The 14512-nt window shown below is 54.3% G+C and overlaps 5 protein-coding genes across 5 annotated transcripts; 3 read left to right on the forward strand and 2 right to left on the reverse strand.

The window, feature by feature from the left end:
• Nucleotides 1-181: 181 nt before the first annotated feature.
• HER10_EVM0001829 (uncharacterized protein) lies at nt 182-2084 on the forward strand. Its single transcript, XM_035471564.1, has 2 exons — nt 182-1315; nt 1375-2084. The coding sequence occupies exons 1-2, from the start codon at nt 873-875 to the stop codon at nt 1586-1588; spliced, it is 657 nt and encodes a 218-aa protein (XP_035334677.1). The 5' UTR covers nt 182-872; the 3' UTR covers nt 1589-2084.
• Nucleotides 2085-2392: 308 nt separating this feature from the next.
• Nucleotides 2393-4189, forward strand: HER10_EVM0000729 (Mov34/MPN/PAD-1 family protein). Its single transcript, XM_035470498.1, has 3 exons — nt 2393-2625; nt 2751-3229; nt 3295-4189. The coding sequence occupies exons 1-3, from the start codon at nt 2572-2574 to the stop codon at nt 3860-3862; spliced, it is 1101 nt and encodes a 366-aa protein (XP_035334595.1). The 5' UTR covers nt 2393-2571; the 3' UTR covers nt 3863-4189.
• Nucleotides 4190-6373: 2184 nt separating this feature from the next.
• Nucleotides 6374-8665, forward strand: HER10_EVM0009563 (adenosylhomocysteinase). Its single transcript, XM_035479048.1, has 2 exons — nt 6374-7732; nt 7797-8665. The coding sequence occupies exons 1-2, from the start codon at nt 6832-6834 to the stop codon at nt 8243-8245; spliced, it is 1350 nt and encodes a 449-aa protein (XP_035335242.1). The 5' UTR covers nt 6374-6831; the 3' UTR covers nt 8246-8665.
• A 653-nt stretch (nt 8666-9318) lies between these two features.
• HER10_EVM0008625 (D-isomer specific 2-hydroxyacid dehydrogenase) lies at nt 9319-10946 on the reverse strand (the record flags this gene model as incomplete). The annotated part of the gene is made up of 4 exons (XM_035478140.1): nt 10629-10946; nt 10252-10466; nt 9712-10130; nt 9319-9663 (listed from the first exon to the last, which is right to left on the reverse strand). Exons 1-4 carry the CDS (start codon nt 10667-10669, stop codon nt 9319-9321), a joined length of 1020 nt encoding a protein of 339 aa, XP_035335176.1. The 5' UTR covers nt 10670-10946.
• A 913-nt stretch (nt 10947-11859) lies between these two features.
• Nucleotides 11860-13460, reverse strand: HER10_EVM0009011 (glutaminase; the record flags this gene model as incomplete). Its single annotated transcript, XM_035478514.1, has 2 exons — nt 11860-11927; nt 12482-13460. The coding sequence occupies 2 exons, from the start codon at nt 13458-13460 to the stop codon at nt 11860-11862; spliced, it is 1047 nt and encodes a 348-aa protein (XP_035335205.1).
• Nucleotides 13461-14512: the final 1052 nt, after the last annotated feature.

Raw genomic sequence — 14512 nt, forward strand, 5'->3', positions numbered from 1 at the left:
CCAAATCTCAAGAGGCGCATTGCGCATCATATCCAAAATTACACACGTCTCTGGCATCAGAACCACATCCGATTGCGCAATCCCTCCAAAACTGGTCGCTCCTCTGCGCCCATCGGTACCGTCCGTACTCCGTACCGAACCGCACCATCATCCATGGCTGTCCCATGCTTGCATGCTTCCCCCCTACTGCATAGCATGCAAACGTCCGGCAAAATTCTTTTTTTCTTCTCTCTTTCTCTTTTTGAGATGATCCATATCTTGGGTTAGCCCGCCGTGCCCGCCTGGCAGCCCACCCGGGTCGCAGATTTGCTACCTAGGCAAAGTCCAGTCCCATGCAAAAGCCCAGAAAAAGGGGTCCCAGACTGCCTGAGCATGGTAGAGGGATGAACACCGCTTCTTTGACCGGCACACCGGGTTGGTCAGCTGCACTTGACTCGCACCGAGTCGCTCGACGGTGTGTAAGGTGTTAGTCGCTCCCGACCCACCTGGGCTTGGGTTAGGCAATCCCGTGTCGAAAAGACGTTTCCTCGACGCCCCCTGCCCGACACGTCTCTGACTCTGGATGGTGTGCTGTGCTGTGCTGTTCTTATATTTCAGTCTCGACGCTCATTTTCGTCCTTTCGTCTTTTTGATTTTCAGATGTTTGTCGTCCTTCTGTCCCACATAACGAAACACCATAACGTAGCCTCAACTTGTGCTGAGCCGAGTCTGCCACTTACACCACTCGCTCGTTGCTTCACCCACATCATTTCTCGGCAATCTTGAACGGCAAAACCTTCAAGCGCCCTCTGGGATACCTTGATCCAACAGCTCAAAGCCATCCGGCTTTTCATTTCAGCACAATCACAGAGGCATTGCTCCAGATCATCGTCATGACTGCCGTTGTGACCACAGCCCCATTGGGCGTCGACCTTCTGGCCAAGAGCATCAAGGAGAACACAGCCATCAACATTGCTGAAGTCGACATCAACAACACGGACAGATTCCTCATCCACTCTCCCTATACAGAACCAGAGCACTTGCTAGATCTCGAGACCCTGGATGATGAGAACGCACTCCTCGCCAGGGCGTTGTCTCAGATGGAGTGCCTCCGCGCGGACTACGCCACGGCCGGCTACGTTGAATCCTTCAATTGGGACCAAGTTCTCGGCGAGCTCAAGCGCCTCGTCCAATCCACTGGGAAAACATTCAAGGAAACTTCCTTTTACATTGTGGCATTCCGCTCGACGATCCCGCCATCAACAATCTACGAAGATCTCGGCGTTCTGGACAAGGCCGCGCATGCCGAAGCCAACCAATTCGGGGGTTTCTTGAAGTAAGAGAAATGACGAGGAAACAGAGACAAAGAAGGACAAGAGACTAACTCGCCCACAGGTATTGGTTCGGAAGTCCCGACTCAGAAGGAAGAAATTTGGCAACGTGCGTCTGGCGGTCGAGACCAGATGCCGTCAAAGCCGGCCACGGTCAGGCTCATCGCCGAGCAAGTCGTGCGACAGCGTCCATGTACTCGTTCTGGAAGATTGACCGACACCGCCTCATCGTTCGTGACGGGGCCGAAAGCTGGGAGATTGTCGATTGGGTTGACTGAGAGCACCCTCTTTCAGACGGACGGGCAGGTAAAACAAAAGCGACTATTTGCGGCGTTTGGTGATTTTGAGAAAATGTCGCAATCGGGCTGGTAAATGAGCAATGAGACACCACAAACAGAGCGTAGGGTACGCCGCATAAGAGGGTATGACATGGGCGCATTTGAATACTTTAGCATTATACAGCCAAGAAACCATTGGCTTTTCCTCCATAGACGGCGTAATAGACAAACGCATAGATCCAACGCGCCGTACCTATCCCACCTTACACTTGCATCCAATTGATGGTCCTGTTGCAAATCAATCTGGTTGATGGAGCGAAAGACGAGGGGATGATCGTGAGTACTGAAGCAGGTGAGAGAGCTCGGACTCCCAGAGGCGCTGAATCACGGCCGTGATGTACCATTTCCATTTTATCGACATGTACAACTCGACATGGGCACATAACACCCCCCGAGTGATATCGCAAAATGATGCTCAGGAGCAGGAGAGTCGAATGGGCCAGGTTATGAAGAGGAAGATGGAAGGAGGGAAGCGCAGGACGACGAGATGAGACGACGTTGAATTTAAACTCGACTTGAGTGCTTTCGGCGTGGGGGCAATGAGTGGGATGCCCTCCCATTCAGGACGTGGCGTGTGGAATCTGTTACGGATCACCGTGGGAGAGAAAGACGGCGGTGTGGGTCCGTCCACGGCCGGTCCGGAGGGGGTGGGCTTAACGAAGCCTGAGGGGGTGAGAATATCACAAGACCTTTTCTCCAGTGAACTCTGCCGCCTGACACCGCCCGACAGCCCACAATCCCTCCCACAATTCGTTGTAGCGAAAAGTTCGATATTTCGCAACACGACGAGACGACTGCCGCCCCCCTCCTCGAATTCCGACCGCCAAGTTAACGCGACACCAACGATCCCGCAGCCGCAGACTCAAAACCAGGTCACCGAATTTTTGAACCTGCACGAATCTCTCTCCGATCGTATCGCAAATATGGGTGACGTTATCAAGGAGGTGCCGCTCACGGCGGTCCGCGTTGAGGCCCTTGTGAGTCCTGCCCGAATTCTGCCCCACCTCTCCTCACATTGGGGCTTCATGCTGCAGTGCAGTCATGATGGAGGGATATATGGTAGAGGATGTTGTAATGTCGCTAACCTCAGACGTGTCTCTAGGTGGTGATGAAAATCGTCAAGCATGGCTCCGCGACCTTCCCCACGACCGCCACCGGTTCCATCGTCGGCATGGACGCCGACGGTCTCCTCGAGATCACAAACACCTTCCAGTTCCCCACGGTCGACGTCGCAAGCACCGACAGCCACCAAAACAGCCACCAGAACGATGCCTCGGCCCTCGCTGCCGCCGCTCCCCGCCAGAAGGCCAACATCGTCTACCAGAACGACATGATCAAGCACCTGAAGGAGGTCAACGTCGACGCTAACAACGTCGGCTGGTACACCAGCGCTGCCATGGGCAACTTTGTCAACCTCAGCTTCATCGAGAACCAGTACCACTACCAGAAGGACAACGAGCGGACAGTCGCCCTCGTCCACGACGTCAGCCGCAGCTCCCAGGGCTCCCTGAGCCTGCGCGCTTTCAAGCTCACCCCGTCATTCATGGCCGCATACAAGGAGGGCAAGTTCACGACCGAGAGGTATGTTGGATTGTTATAAATGAAGATCTGGAAACCGACTGGGATGCTGACATTTCTCATTATAGCCTGAAAGCCTCTAAGCTCACCTTCAAGGACATTCTCGCCGAGCTCCCCGTCGAGATTCACAACACCCACCTCCTGACCTCGTTCCTGCACCAGCTTCCCGGCCTCCCCGAGCAGGACAAGATCGAGTCGCCCAACTCCTTGTCGGATCTGCGCGACGACCCCCTCAAGCAGCAGCTCCACCCCTCGGTCGAGAACCTCGACCTCTCGATAGACCCCTTCCTCGAGAAGACGTGCGACCTCCTGCTCGAGAGCATCGAGTCCCACTACACCGACCTCAACAACTTCCAGTTCTACCAGCGCCAGCTCGGCCGCGAGCAGGCCAAGATCACGCAGTGGCAGACCAAGCGCAAGGCCGAGAACGCGGCGCGCGCGGCGGCCAAGCAGGCGCCGCTGCCCGAGGACGAGTGGCAGAGGCTGTTCAAGCTGCCCCAGGAGCCCAGCCGGTTGGAGGGTATGTTGAACGCGAAGCAGGTGGAGCAGTACAGCAAGCAGGTGGATGGATTCACGGCCAACATCAGCGCCAAGATGTTTGCCGTCAGGGAGAACCTGCTGCCCAAGCGGGCTTAGATGGACGCTTAAGGCAGGCTTGGGTCATTATTTCGCGGCTCCGTGGATGTGGACGGACAAGAACCAAAAACGGAAGGCCGGCGAGAGACGAAGAAAGGAGGGGTGCAGTGCAGAGGAGGAGAGCAGAGTCGAGGCGAGGGCAGACACAAAAAGGAGAGGAATTACCTTAGAGAACAGGTGTTCTGGGAATGATGAATGATCTGGGGCAGCGGATCAAAGCATTCGAAACGGCGTTACGGTAATTAGTCCCAGGCAGTGTGTACTGAGTCGATATTCGATGTCTTTTCTTGCATTCCAGAGCGACGGGCTTTCCTCTCTGGGTCGCGGCATATTTCGGGCCTACCACGGTCTACGGCCGACGTCGACTGAAGTCTTGCGAGTAAAGGGGTATCTTGAAGCCGTGAGGCTGTGAAAAGACGAGGCTGTCATGGTATGGACATGGCATATCGGCGGTTCGAGGCCATCTTTCTGCCTGGGAGATGATACGTCCGGATACACGAGTAAAAGGTAACACGGCCAAGCAGTGGGTTATCGAGTGCGTTTATCAGTGGTAACATCAAGTTGTATGTGGCCCAGCGGTGAGGCGCTACCTACCTAGCTGGCTTTGTCCGCGGATACTCGTCCGTAAAGCAGAAGATGGAATCAAGCACATTGAACAGCAAATATGAAGTATCCGTCTATGTCTCCGGACAAGTCGGCTTCAGACGCCTCGTCCCAAAGACCACCCCCAGTATCGTCCCTGACCCATGCTATATATTAGCGACAGAGTGTACTCATCGGTCCTTATTAGCTTTGACAGCCCTGGCTTGCATGATTCGTCTGGTCCCGTTGAGGATACTGCCCAAAGTCAGTCTACTCGAGAGGGAGCGGTCCTGAAGTGAGGTACGTGGTGCGTTTGTGTTCCCCGAGGGCGATGGTTGGTGGGGCACAAATCGAGGGGTTTCACGCTCAAAAGGGACTAGCGCAAGAAAACGGTAAAAACAAGGGGAAACAAAAAGAGGTCGACCTCTCAGATTGAGTCTCGGCGGCACGCCTGGCGCGGCGCGGGCGGGCACAAGCGGCTGGCCCTGAAGCTGTTGCTGGCCAGATGGGAGAAAAAAAAAATTGAATGTCAATGAGGGGCACATTTCTGTATTTTTCTGAGGTGCCCGTCTTCTCCCCATCAGGGTAGGTACCTGCTCCCTATCAGATCTGCATGTATCTTTGCCGCCCACCTCAAGCGGATTGAGCGAGGCAAATGTATCTTTTCCCTTTGAATTCACTCACATTGGCAGTATTTTTTCTAATTACCCGACCTAACCTTACCTTACCTAAGGTAAGCTACCTTCCTTACATACCTTACCTCCGAGTAGGTCGGTCCCGGCCTACGGGGTGCTCTGAGCTTTCGCAGTTGTGTTTCCGAGCGGCAACGTAATAAGGGCCTTCCTTGGACTGAGGTGAGGTGAGCTACCGGTACCAGAGGTACCTACTCAAGGGATCTACCTACCTTACCTAAGGTAGAGCTTACATTCCAGAGCTTCCTCCCTTAGGTCTAGCCCTCCCTTTGCCTTCCATGTGCGCCGCCCTTTGTGGCTTATCAAAAATGGGAGCTTCGAATGGAACTTGGAAGGGTAGGGGAAAATGCAAAACGCCAATTGAACGACGTTGGATGAGACAGGAGTCGGTGTCTTGGGCCAGACAATGACTGACACCTCAGCCAGCACCTCAGCCAGTGACAGCGGACCGGAGAGAAAAGTCTGGCAGAAAAAAAAGAACCAAAAAAAAGTACCGGGGAATGGAAGCCGAGCTATCTGATTCGTATCCGTACCTTAGCTACGGCATGGTAGGGTAGGTACATTGCCCCTCCTCTTTTGCCTCCTTTCACCGCATGGAAATGGTCTGAGAGAAGCTCAAAAGGGAAGGGTTCTGGGGCCCTTGAGAAAGTCTGATTGTCAGATATGTGACGGAGGGAATGTACATCTGTTGCATTGTTGGACCCGAGTTATGGCGAGGGATAGCAGCAGTCAGTATCCGTAGGTGTCGGAGCTATCATCAGCCGAGGGGCATGTCCGTCTTTTCCATCTCAGTAGGTACCTGGTGTACTTGGGTTGAGAACAGCACTGATGGACAGATAGCATGTACTTCTTGCTATCGTCTTGTATCAGCTCCAAAGTCTCGCGGAGCCATGACCAGCAGACTGAGCATCGGTGACCAGTAGAGAGCAACATGGTGTGTCCACTGTCGAGGACGAGGTGCCCAGACAACGACCAGACACTGGCAAAACCCCACCCCGCCTGCCACACCTCGAGACTTCAGTCAATTGGAAGGCACGGCGTGGGTGAGGAGGAAAGAGCATTGGATCGAATTGTGAAGTTTTTTGCCCCGCCTCAGGCTTCAGGTGGGCTGCTGGCCTGCTGCAAAGGCAGGAAGTCCCCGTCCCCCAGTCACTTTTTTACCCCTCCTTCCCACCACTGGCCACCTGCGGATACCTCAGTCTGAACTTGTGAACTTGGGAAGTAGGTACGGAGATCATGTAGAGACAAGTACCTTTTTTATCACCGTACCTTACGCCGCGCTTCGCCGACACACAGCAACACCAGGAAGGCAAAAAAAGGCAAGAAGGAGGTACCTTTTGTTGACACAGCAGGAGCAGCAGAGATTTCTCACCTACCTAAGGTACCTTACCTACCTCAGGGCAGTCTGGATTCCCGACATCTCATCCCTCGCATCCCGCATCCCTCCCACTTCTGGCACTCCCACTCAGGCACTCACACACCGCCCTGCCTTCCTGCCGTCCCTGTCCGTGTCTGAACCCCTCCAAAGTCCAAAAGCCTTTTTTTTTACTTCTTCTACCTGCCCTCCCCCCGCCAACTACCTTTTGAATCTTCTCCTCCTGCTCTCCTTCTTCATCCTCTCTTCTTCTCTTCTTCCTCTTCTATACCCCCTTCCTCCTCCCCAAACCAACTTTTACCATCACCACAAACTTCACAATGGCTGCCCCCGCCAACAAGTTCAAGGTCGCTGACCTGTCCCTTGCCGCCTTCGGCCGCAAGGAGATCGAGCTCGCCGAGAACGAGATGCCCGGTCTTATGCAGACTCGCGCCAAGTACGCTGCCGACCAGCCTCTCAAGGGTGCCCGTATCGCCGGTTGCTTGCACATGACCATCCAGACCGCCGTCCTCATCGAGACCCTCACTGCTCTCGGTGCTGAGGTTACCTGGACTTCCTGCAACATCTTCTCCACCCAGGACCACGCCGCCGCTGCCATTGCCGCTGCCGGTGTCCCCGTCTTCGCCTGGAAGGGTGAGACCGAGGAGGAGTACAACTGGTGCTTGGAGCAGCAGCTGTCCGCCTTCAAGGATGGCCAGAAGCTCAACCTCATCCTCGACGACGGTGGTGACCTGACCCACCTCGTCCACGAGAAGTACCCCGAGATGCTCAAGGGCTGCTACGGTGTCTCTGAGGAGACCACCACCGGTGTCCACCACCTCTACAAGATGCTCAAGGACGGCAAGCTCCTTGTCCCCTCCATCAACGTCAACGACTCCGTCACCAAGTCCAAGTTCGACAACCTGTACGGCTGCCGCGAGTCCCTCATTGACGGAATCAAGCGTGCTACCGATGTCATGGTTGCCGGTAAGGTCGCCGTCGTCGCTGGATTCGGTGATGTCGGCAAGGGCTGCGCCCAGGCTCTGCACACTATGGGTGCTCGTGTCATTGTTACCGAGATTGACCCCATCAACGCCCTCCAGGCCGCCATGGCCGGCTACGAGGTCACCACCATGGAGAAGGCCGCTCCCCGCGGTCAGATCTTCGTCACCACCACTGGCTGCCGTGACATCCTGACTGGCGCTCACTTCGACGTCATGCCCAACGACGCCATTGTCTGCAGTATGTCCAATCTCCCTTTTTACCTGTTTCTTCTCCAGTCCAGTTGACTAACCCCCGCCTCCAGACATTGGTCACTTCGACATCGAGATCGACGTCGCCTGGCTCAAGGCCAACGCCCAGAGCGTCCAGAACATCAAGCCCCAGGTCGACCGCTTCCTGATGAAGAACGGCCGCCACATCATCCTCCTTGCCGAGGGTCGTCTGGTCAACCTTGGCTGTGCCACCGGCCACTCCTCCTTCGTCATGTCCTGCTCCTTCACCAACCAGGTTCTTGCCCAGATCATGCTGTACAAGTCCGGTGACGCCGCCTGGGGCCAGAAGTACGTCGAGTTCGCCAAGGCTGGCAAGCTCGACGTCGGTGTCTACGTCCTCCCCAAGGTCCTTGACGAGGAGGTCGCCAGACTCCACCTGTCCCACGTCAACGTTGAGCTCACCGAGCTCACCAAGACTCAGGCCGACTACCTCAGCATCACCGTTGAGGGTCCCTACAAGAGCGACATCTACCGCTACTAAGCGGCTTCCTCTTTGTATCGTCCAATCTTTTAGCGACTGGATTTCTTCAACATTCCGACTAATGACTTCAACGAGCGTACACCATAACATTTGGCAATGTGTGTTCTCAACAGCATGACTTGCATGACACATCTGGGAAGGGAATCTCGGCTGGGGGCGGTTACGGGCTGGAAACTCAAAAAGCTTGGGGGGCCTGGCTGCGAGATTTTTCAACAAAAAAAAGGCGTTGGCTTGTGAATAGTGATTCCCCAGACCATGGCATCTGTATTTTGCTTTCTTCGGCCCGACTCTTGGGGAGCGGGAAAAAAATAAGGGACTCAACCCCCGGACATGGGATTAGGGGTTATGGGTAGACAACTCGACGACTAGGGCCCGTCAACCGCGGTCCGCATAGATGAATATATGCGTCTTTCGAGCAACAACCTTGATGTGCCTGTTGATTTGTGCCCTCGTACTGTCTGATCTTTACCACGTCATACCTAGACATTCGACGCGTGAGACTGCATGCCCACTGCAAGTTTGCCCTCAATCATTACCGCACCACAGTTACGCCCTGAAACTTTGGACGAGTGCGTCCTGGTATCTGTATACGAATCACTTAAGTTGGTGCCGCAGGAGGGGCTCGGAGATGCCATCCTTCTGAATCCCGAAGATGGCAAAGAATTGCAGTAAGAAGATTGCAAGAGCAGGGATTTGCTTTGACTTACGTTCTATGGACCATAGGTCAGCGTGCGTAGTCGGGAATCCGGGGATCTCGCCTAGGGATCCGCCCTTTCTCGGTACGTATATCATGCAGTATACTTCCATGAGGCACAATGCAACTTGGGTGTTACTTATTCCAGCCCAGACATGGAGATGTTATCGTGGAATATGTTCCAAGCTAATGTCTATCCAACATCCATGTCAGACGATAACAATGTAGTCTTTTCCTAAGCTATACGTCCTAAAGATTACATGTCTCGTGTAACTTCCAGTTACATAGACAACCTTATTTTCGATATTTTTCTAACATCTTTAGAAGACAAAACGTCTGCCAAAGACTCTTTACCATCTCCTTTTTTCAACCACGGACCCTAAGCAACAAGCCCCTTTTGCTCAACAACAACACTGTCCAACTTCGCCTCCGTCACCGCCCTCCTTACATTCCCAATAGCCCACTTCTCCATCTTAACGGTCGTCTCGAGCGTCCAGGTGCCCATGTGCGGAACAATCAGCACATTGGGGTTGGCGAGAAGGCCGGGGTGGACCTCGGGCTCGTTCTCAAAGACGTCGAGACCCGCGCTGGCGACTTTTCCGGAGTCGAGGGCCGAGACGAGCGCAGCTTCGTCGATGACGGCGCCGCGGGCCGTGTTTACTACCACCACGCCAGGTTTCATGAGGTCGAATTGCGGGGTTGAGATTATGTGGCGGGTGTGGGCCTGGTTTTGTCAGTGGTGAAGGGGATACAAGGTATGGTGGTTACGTACGTTTAGAGGCAGGTTGAGAGAAATCACATCACTCTCCCGCAACAACGTCTCGAAATCAACGTAGCTGGCACCGCACTCCTCCTCCAAATGGCCCTCGAGCCTCGTACGGTTGAAATACCGCACCTCCATGCCAAACGCCCTCGCCTTCTTGGCCATGTTGCGCCCGATGCCGCCCATACCTAGGATGCCTAGGATTTTCCCCTGGGGGTCGCGGCCTAGCGGGGGAGGGGGTTGACCTTTCCATTTCCCGTCGCGGATGGAGAGGATGGAGGCGTTGAGGTTGCGAAGGGCGCCGAGGATGAGGAAGATTGCAATGTCTGCTGTTGCGTCGTCGACTGCGGTGGGGGTGTTTGAGACGAGGATGGGGTTGGGGGAGCGGGATGTGCAGGCTGGGATGTCGATTTGGTCGTAGCCGGCGCCTGGTGTTATTTAGTATCTGGTGTCTGATTCACTGCTACTGCTGAGGAAGTTGTGATGGGGAATGCGTGATGTCGAGTCTGTTTTGAGCGTGTGAGGTGGAAGAAGGGGAGGGAGGCTCACCATTGTGGCAGATGAAGCCTACGCTGGAGGGCAGAGCGGCGATGAGCTCGGCGTCGATGCGGCCGGTGATGTGGACGCTTGCAAAGGTGCGGTAGATTGCATTTACGCCGTCGAGGGCGCCGGACTTGCACTCCTCGAGGAACTCGGCGCGGTTGGTGGCCTTGGGCTTGATGATTTGGGCGACGTCAGCGAGGGAGGCCCAGGTGTCGTGGGCGCTTTTGGGTTGTGTATGTCAGCTTTGGTTTGGTGCGTCTGGTTGAGATGAGGAAGTGTGGTATAGGGGTTTTGGTGGGAGGATGTGAAGATGAGGCTGAAGGTTGGTTGAGGATTATGAGATGGGACTGGTTAGGATTAAATGATGAAGAGGGGAGACGTACTGCTCGATTTGGCCCAGTTGGAGAACTATGGGCTTCGACATGGCTGTGATATTGAGAAAGTTGGCTTGGGATGAGGTTCTTCTGAGGTGTATCTGTTCTTGAAAGAATTGGACATGAACTATGCGAGGTATTGGTTAGCTCCAAACAATGACATCCGGTCCACTGCGTCGCGTTCTATAGCAAATCGAAGACTCTTCCGAAGCAGAGGGAATTCTGTGCTGACTTTTGGCAAGAAGACTAACTCACTAGACTAGCCAGCCTGACTTGTGATGGCGAAATATGAGGTGAGAGCAAGTTTCGTCACCTCGCCGAGTTGATGCCGCGAAGTCGGAGTTGAGATACAGCGGCGCGGGGTGGCTTTCCCGTTGGGAAGTCGACTCAATTGGGAAAGTGGGGGTTGATCAGCGGGGTTGAGCTCAATTGGTCGCCCAAACTCGTCTTCTTTCGACAATTTCACCTGTACCTTATGCTTGAGGGGGCTGAAGAGAAGTGATGTTACTCGATTGTCTATAAGGAGGTTTAGATCGAGCTTCCAGATTTTTTGGTTACAGGGTTATCTGACAGGTTGGACTATGTGTCTCTGCAGGGCGTGAGAGGGCGTGAAAGGCACCCCGCCAGACCCGGCATCTTATCTCAGCCGCGAGTCGGGGGCAATGTCATACACTACGATTCCTTCGGGAAGAAGGCCGAGTCAAGACTCGGGGTAAGCGTCAGTCATTGCCAAGTAGATCGGTATCTTCAATGAATATGGTAGAGGTGAGAGACTCTTGTGACGTCTCAACTTTGTGCAGGATCTTGTTCATGTAAAAGTTTAGACAGGTGAACGCACGTACATTGGCGGCTCCAAAAACTAGGCCTATCTCTTGGATTGAGTTTGTTGAGATCAAGAGACCAATGTCGCCTAAACGTGTAAAGCCAGATCATCAGAGATGCTCATGAAGGGGGACAACCCCTTGTGCGTAACTCATGCTATATATGGCCCCCATGAGCATTGAGAACTTTTCCGGGGCCTACTGCAGCTCTGAGCTGGAGCAAAGGCGAGATCTATTTCTTATGGGAAGGCAGGGCGAACTGATAGAATGGTGGGTACTATAGACAAGCCCTCACAAACCACTGACTTGCCGTATGATTAACGCTGGATATGACAAGAGATCGAAACATGATCTGCTTGTCGTGAGAAGGCTCATGTATAAGACATCATGCTTAAGGTTTATGATCAGAATAAATCCACTCATAGCAGCCCCGGTCTTAAAATGGTCGGTTGGTTGAAAGAGACAAGTTGACGAGTGGGTATGCTGCCTTCTCATCATTGCGTTTCCTTCTCGAAGGCTATCAGAGTGCCCTAGATTAACCCCCAGCAAGTCAAGATTGGCGACGACCGTCTTCCCATAGGTCAGATATGAAAATGGTATCATTGAAGCACTGCGATAATCACCAACTATCCTCCTTAAATACAGCCTGGCAACCCATTCCACCAATGAAATCCCTGGCATCCTTCTCAGACTTGAATACATGCGGATGCGGCTTCTTCTCTCCCTCCGCATCAACCTCCATGCCCAACACCCCGTTCGGGTCAACGACAACAACACTCCGCTCATCCAGCAGTAACCTCCTAATATTCTCATGAACGATCCTCTTGGCGATATTATTCAACGAATACGCATCCCGAAACGAGAAAACAACCGCACACGCATTCTCATGCCTTCCCGACCCGGGATCCTCCGGATCCGGCGACCCCAGCTCCCTCGCCAGCGCCCTCGTCAACCTCTCTGAACCCGCGAACCGCACCGCGCCGCGAAGACTGAAGATGACCACCTCGCGCTGACAATTCGGGTTATGCGGCTCATGCGCACCCGCAACGAGCGTCGCCACCGAAGTCCTCACCGTCGCGCTGGCAATCTGGCTCACGTCCATCATATGCAAGCCCATATCGCGCGAGAGCTGCTCGCACATAGCCACCCCGCGCACACTATTCCCCCGCTCGTCGAGTTTCGGCGAGAACGAAGCGAGGCCGACTTGCCCCGGGAGCGCGCCGATGATCCCGCCCGCGACGCCCGATTTCGCGGGGATCCCGACGTTGGAGACCCAGTCGCCCGCGGCGTCGTACATGCCGCACGTGGTCATCACCGACAACACCTGCCTCACGCTGGTCTGCGGGATGACGGACTCGCCCGTCAGGGGTTGCACGCCGCCGTTGGAGAGCGTGGCTGCCATGACGGCCAGGTCGCGGACGTTGACGCTGATGGAGCACTGCCGGATGTACCCCTTTACGGCCTCGCGCGGGTCGCAGGTGATGATGCCCGCGGCCTTGAGCATGTACCCGATGCCCATGTTGCGGTCCGCGTCTTTGAGCTCCGCCTCGTAGACCTCTTCGTCTACGTGCAGCTGGCGGCCTGCTAGGCGCGATAGGGCGGTGAGGATGCGTTCTGTGCGCTGTTCCAGCGTCGCAGAGGGGGACACGACGAGGGAGTGCGCCGTGATGGCGCCGGCGTTGATCATGGGGTTCATTGGCCTGTTGGACCCGCGCTCTAGGGAGAGGCGGTTGAAGGCGTCGCCTGAGGGCTCGACGCCGATCTTTTCGAGTACGGCAGGGAGGCCTGCGTCCTCGATGGCGAGGGCGTAGACGAAGGCTTTGGAGATGGACTGGATGGAGAACTCGACGCGGTCGTCGCCTGCCGAGTAGAGGTTCCCGTCTACCATGGCGAGTGCGACGGCCATTTTGGACGTGTCTGCTTTGGCGAGCACGTCAATGTAGCCCGCTGGCGCCCCGGCCTCGTTGGGGCGCGCATTCTCGAGGACGCGGTTGAGGTAATCCGGGATGGGGGATTTCATTTTGGTGTAAGTGGGATGTGAATCGTGAAGCCACGGTGAGAAGGAGAAACTCATCGTGAGTTTCTTCTTTCGATTCGGGACAAGTGGGAAAGCGTATATGTTGTAGCTTGTACTTGGCGCTTACTAACAGCCCGTTTGTGCTGTTTTCAGCAGTTTTGCAGTTTAGCGGAATTCCGCGAGCCCACGCGATGGTACTGGCAAGAACGCCTTTTTCTGTTCTTGTCAACGGGAACCGTTTTCGTTCCGTTGGCAAAGTTTTCACTAAGATGGTCGTGTTAGATCAACTATCTGTCGGGCTTTGGAACACCCCCCCACCACCGGGACTCAACGGTGAGGCGAGCGAATGTAAGACCTACAGTTGAGAATGAAACGTCGAGTAGAATCCGTGAAGCGTACCGGTAGTTGGATGATAATGATGAGAATGATTGAAAAAAGAGCAACTCTAGTCCTTCGAAAATATCCCGGAAGCGCTGAGTCGCCGTGAGCTCTTTTGATTGTAAAAATTGCCAAATTCGGTAACCCTAAGTGTTCCACCTCGAGATCCGAAGCTGGTCGTAAATACGACAAACGCAAGGTTTTCCTTAGGTAAAAGGACCGGAAAATTTCGTATCTCGAGTTTCAACACCACAACCAAATTTGAATTAAAGAAAAAAACATCGCCGACATCGCATGGACCCCAAGAATAGGCACCTTGGCAAACAGAGGTTTGGCGAAAGAGTAGCATGCATTTCCGAATCTGCATCGAACCTCGCTAATCGCCGGCTAGGCTCTTCAATCGTGGTGACTTGCATGATCCCCGCATCTCATCGCTACAAAGGGTCCTCAATATCGATACGTTGATCATGCGTCTCGCTGGGTGGTCGACATCTCAGTCAACGTCATCATCGTCGTTTGGCATACAGCCTCGCAATACTTGACATCGATCTTCAGTTTCGACTATCAACCTCAAGTGGCATAACCAAAAACCTCATGGCGTCTACCAGACACAACGATGCTAGTTCAGAATTTCTTGATTTCTACTGGCCTTCCAAATCCAGGATCGAGGCCATGCT

The sequence above is a fragment of the Colletotrichum scovillei genome (genome assembly GCF_011075155.1).
Source record: "Colletotrichum scovillei strain TJNH1 chromosome Unknown Contig00004, whole genome shotgun sequence".
NCBI lineage: Eukaryota > Fungi > Ascomycota > Sordariomycetes > Glomerellales > Glomerellaceae > Colletotrichum > Colletotrichum scovillei.

Coding starts and splice junctions, on each gene's coding strand:
- HER10_EVM0000729 (XM_035470498.1), top strand. CDS start 2,572: ATGGGTGACGTTATCAAGGAGGTGCCGCTCACGGCGGTCCGCGTTGAG. Junction 2,626..2,750: donor CGGTCCGCGTTGAGGCCCTT/GTGAGTCCTGCC, acceptor ACGTGTCTCTAG/GTGGTGATGAAAATCGTCAA. Junction 3,230..3,294: donor GGCAAGTTCACGACCGAGAG/GTATGTTGGATT, acceptor TTCTCATTATAG/CCTGAAAGCCTCTAAGCTCA.
- HER10_EVM0001829 (XM_035471564.1), top strand. CDS start 873: ATGACTGCCGTTGTGACCACAGCCCCATTGGGCGTCGACCTTCTGGCC. Junction 1,316..1,374: donor CAATTCGGGGGTTTCTTGAA/GTAAGAGAAATG, acceptor ACTCGCCCACAG/GTATTGGTTCGGAAGTCCCG.
- HER10_EVM0009563 (XM_035479048.1), top strand. CDS start 6,832: ATGGCTGCCCCCGCCAACAAGTTCAAGGTCGCTGACCTGTCCCTTGCC. Junction 7,733..7,796: donor CAACGACGCCATTGTCTGCA/GTATGTCCAATC, acceptor CCCCGCCTCCAG/ACATTGGTCACTTCGACATC.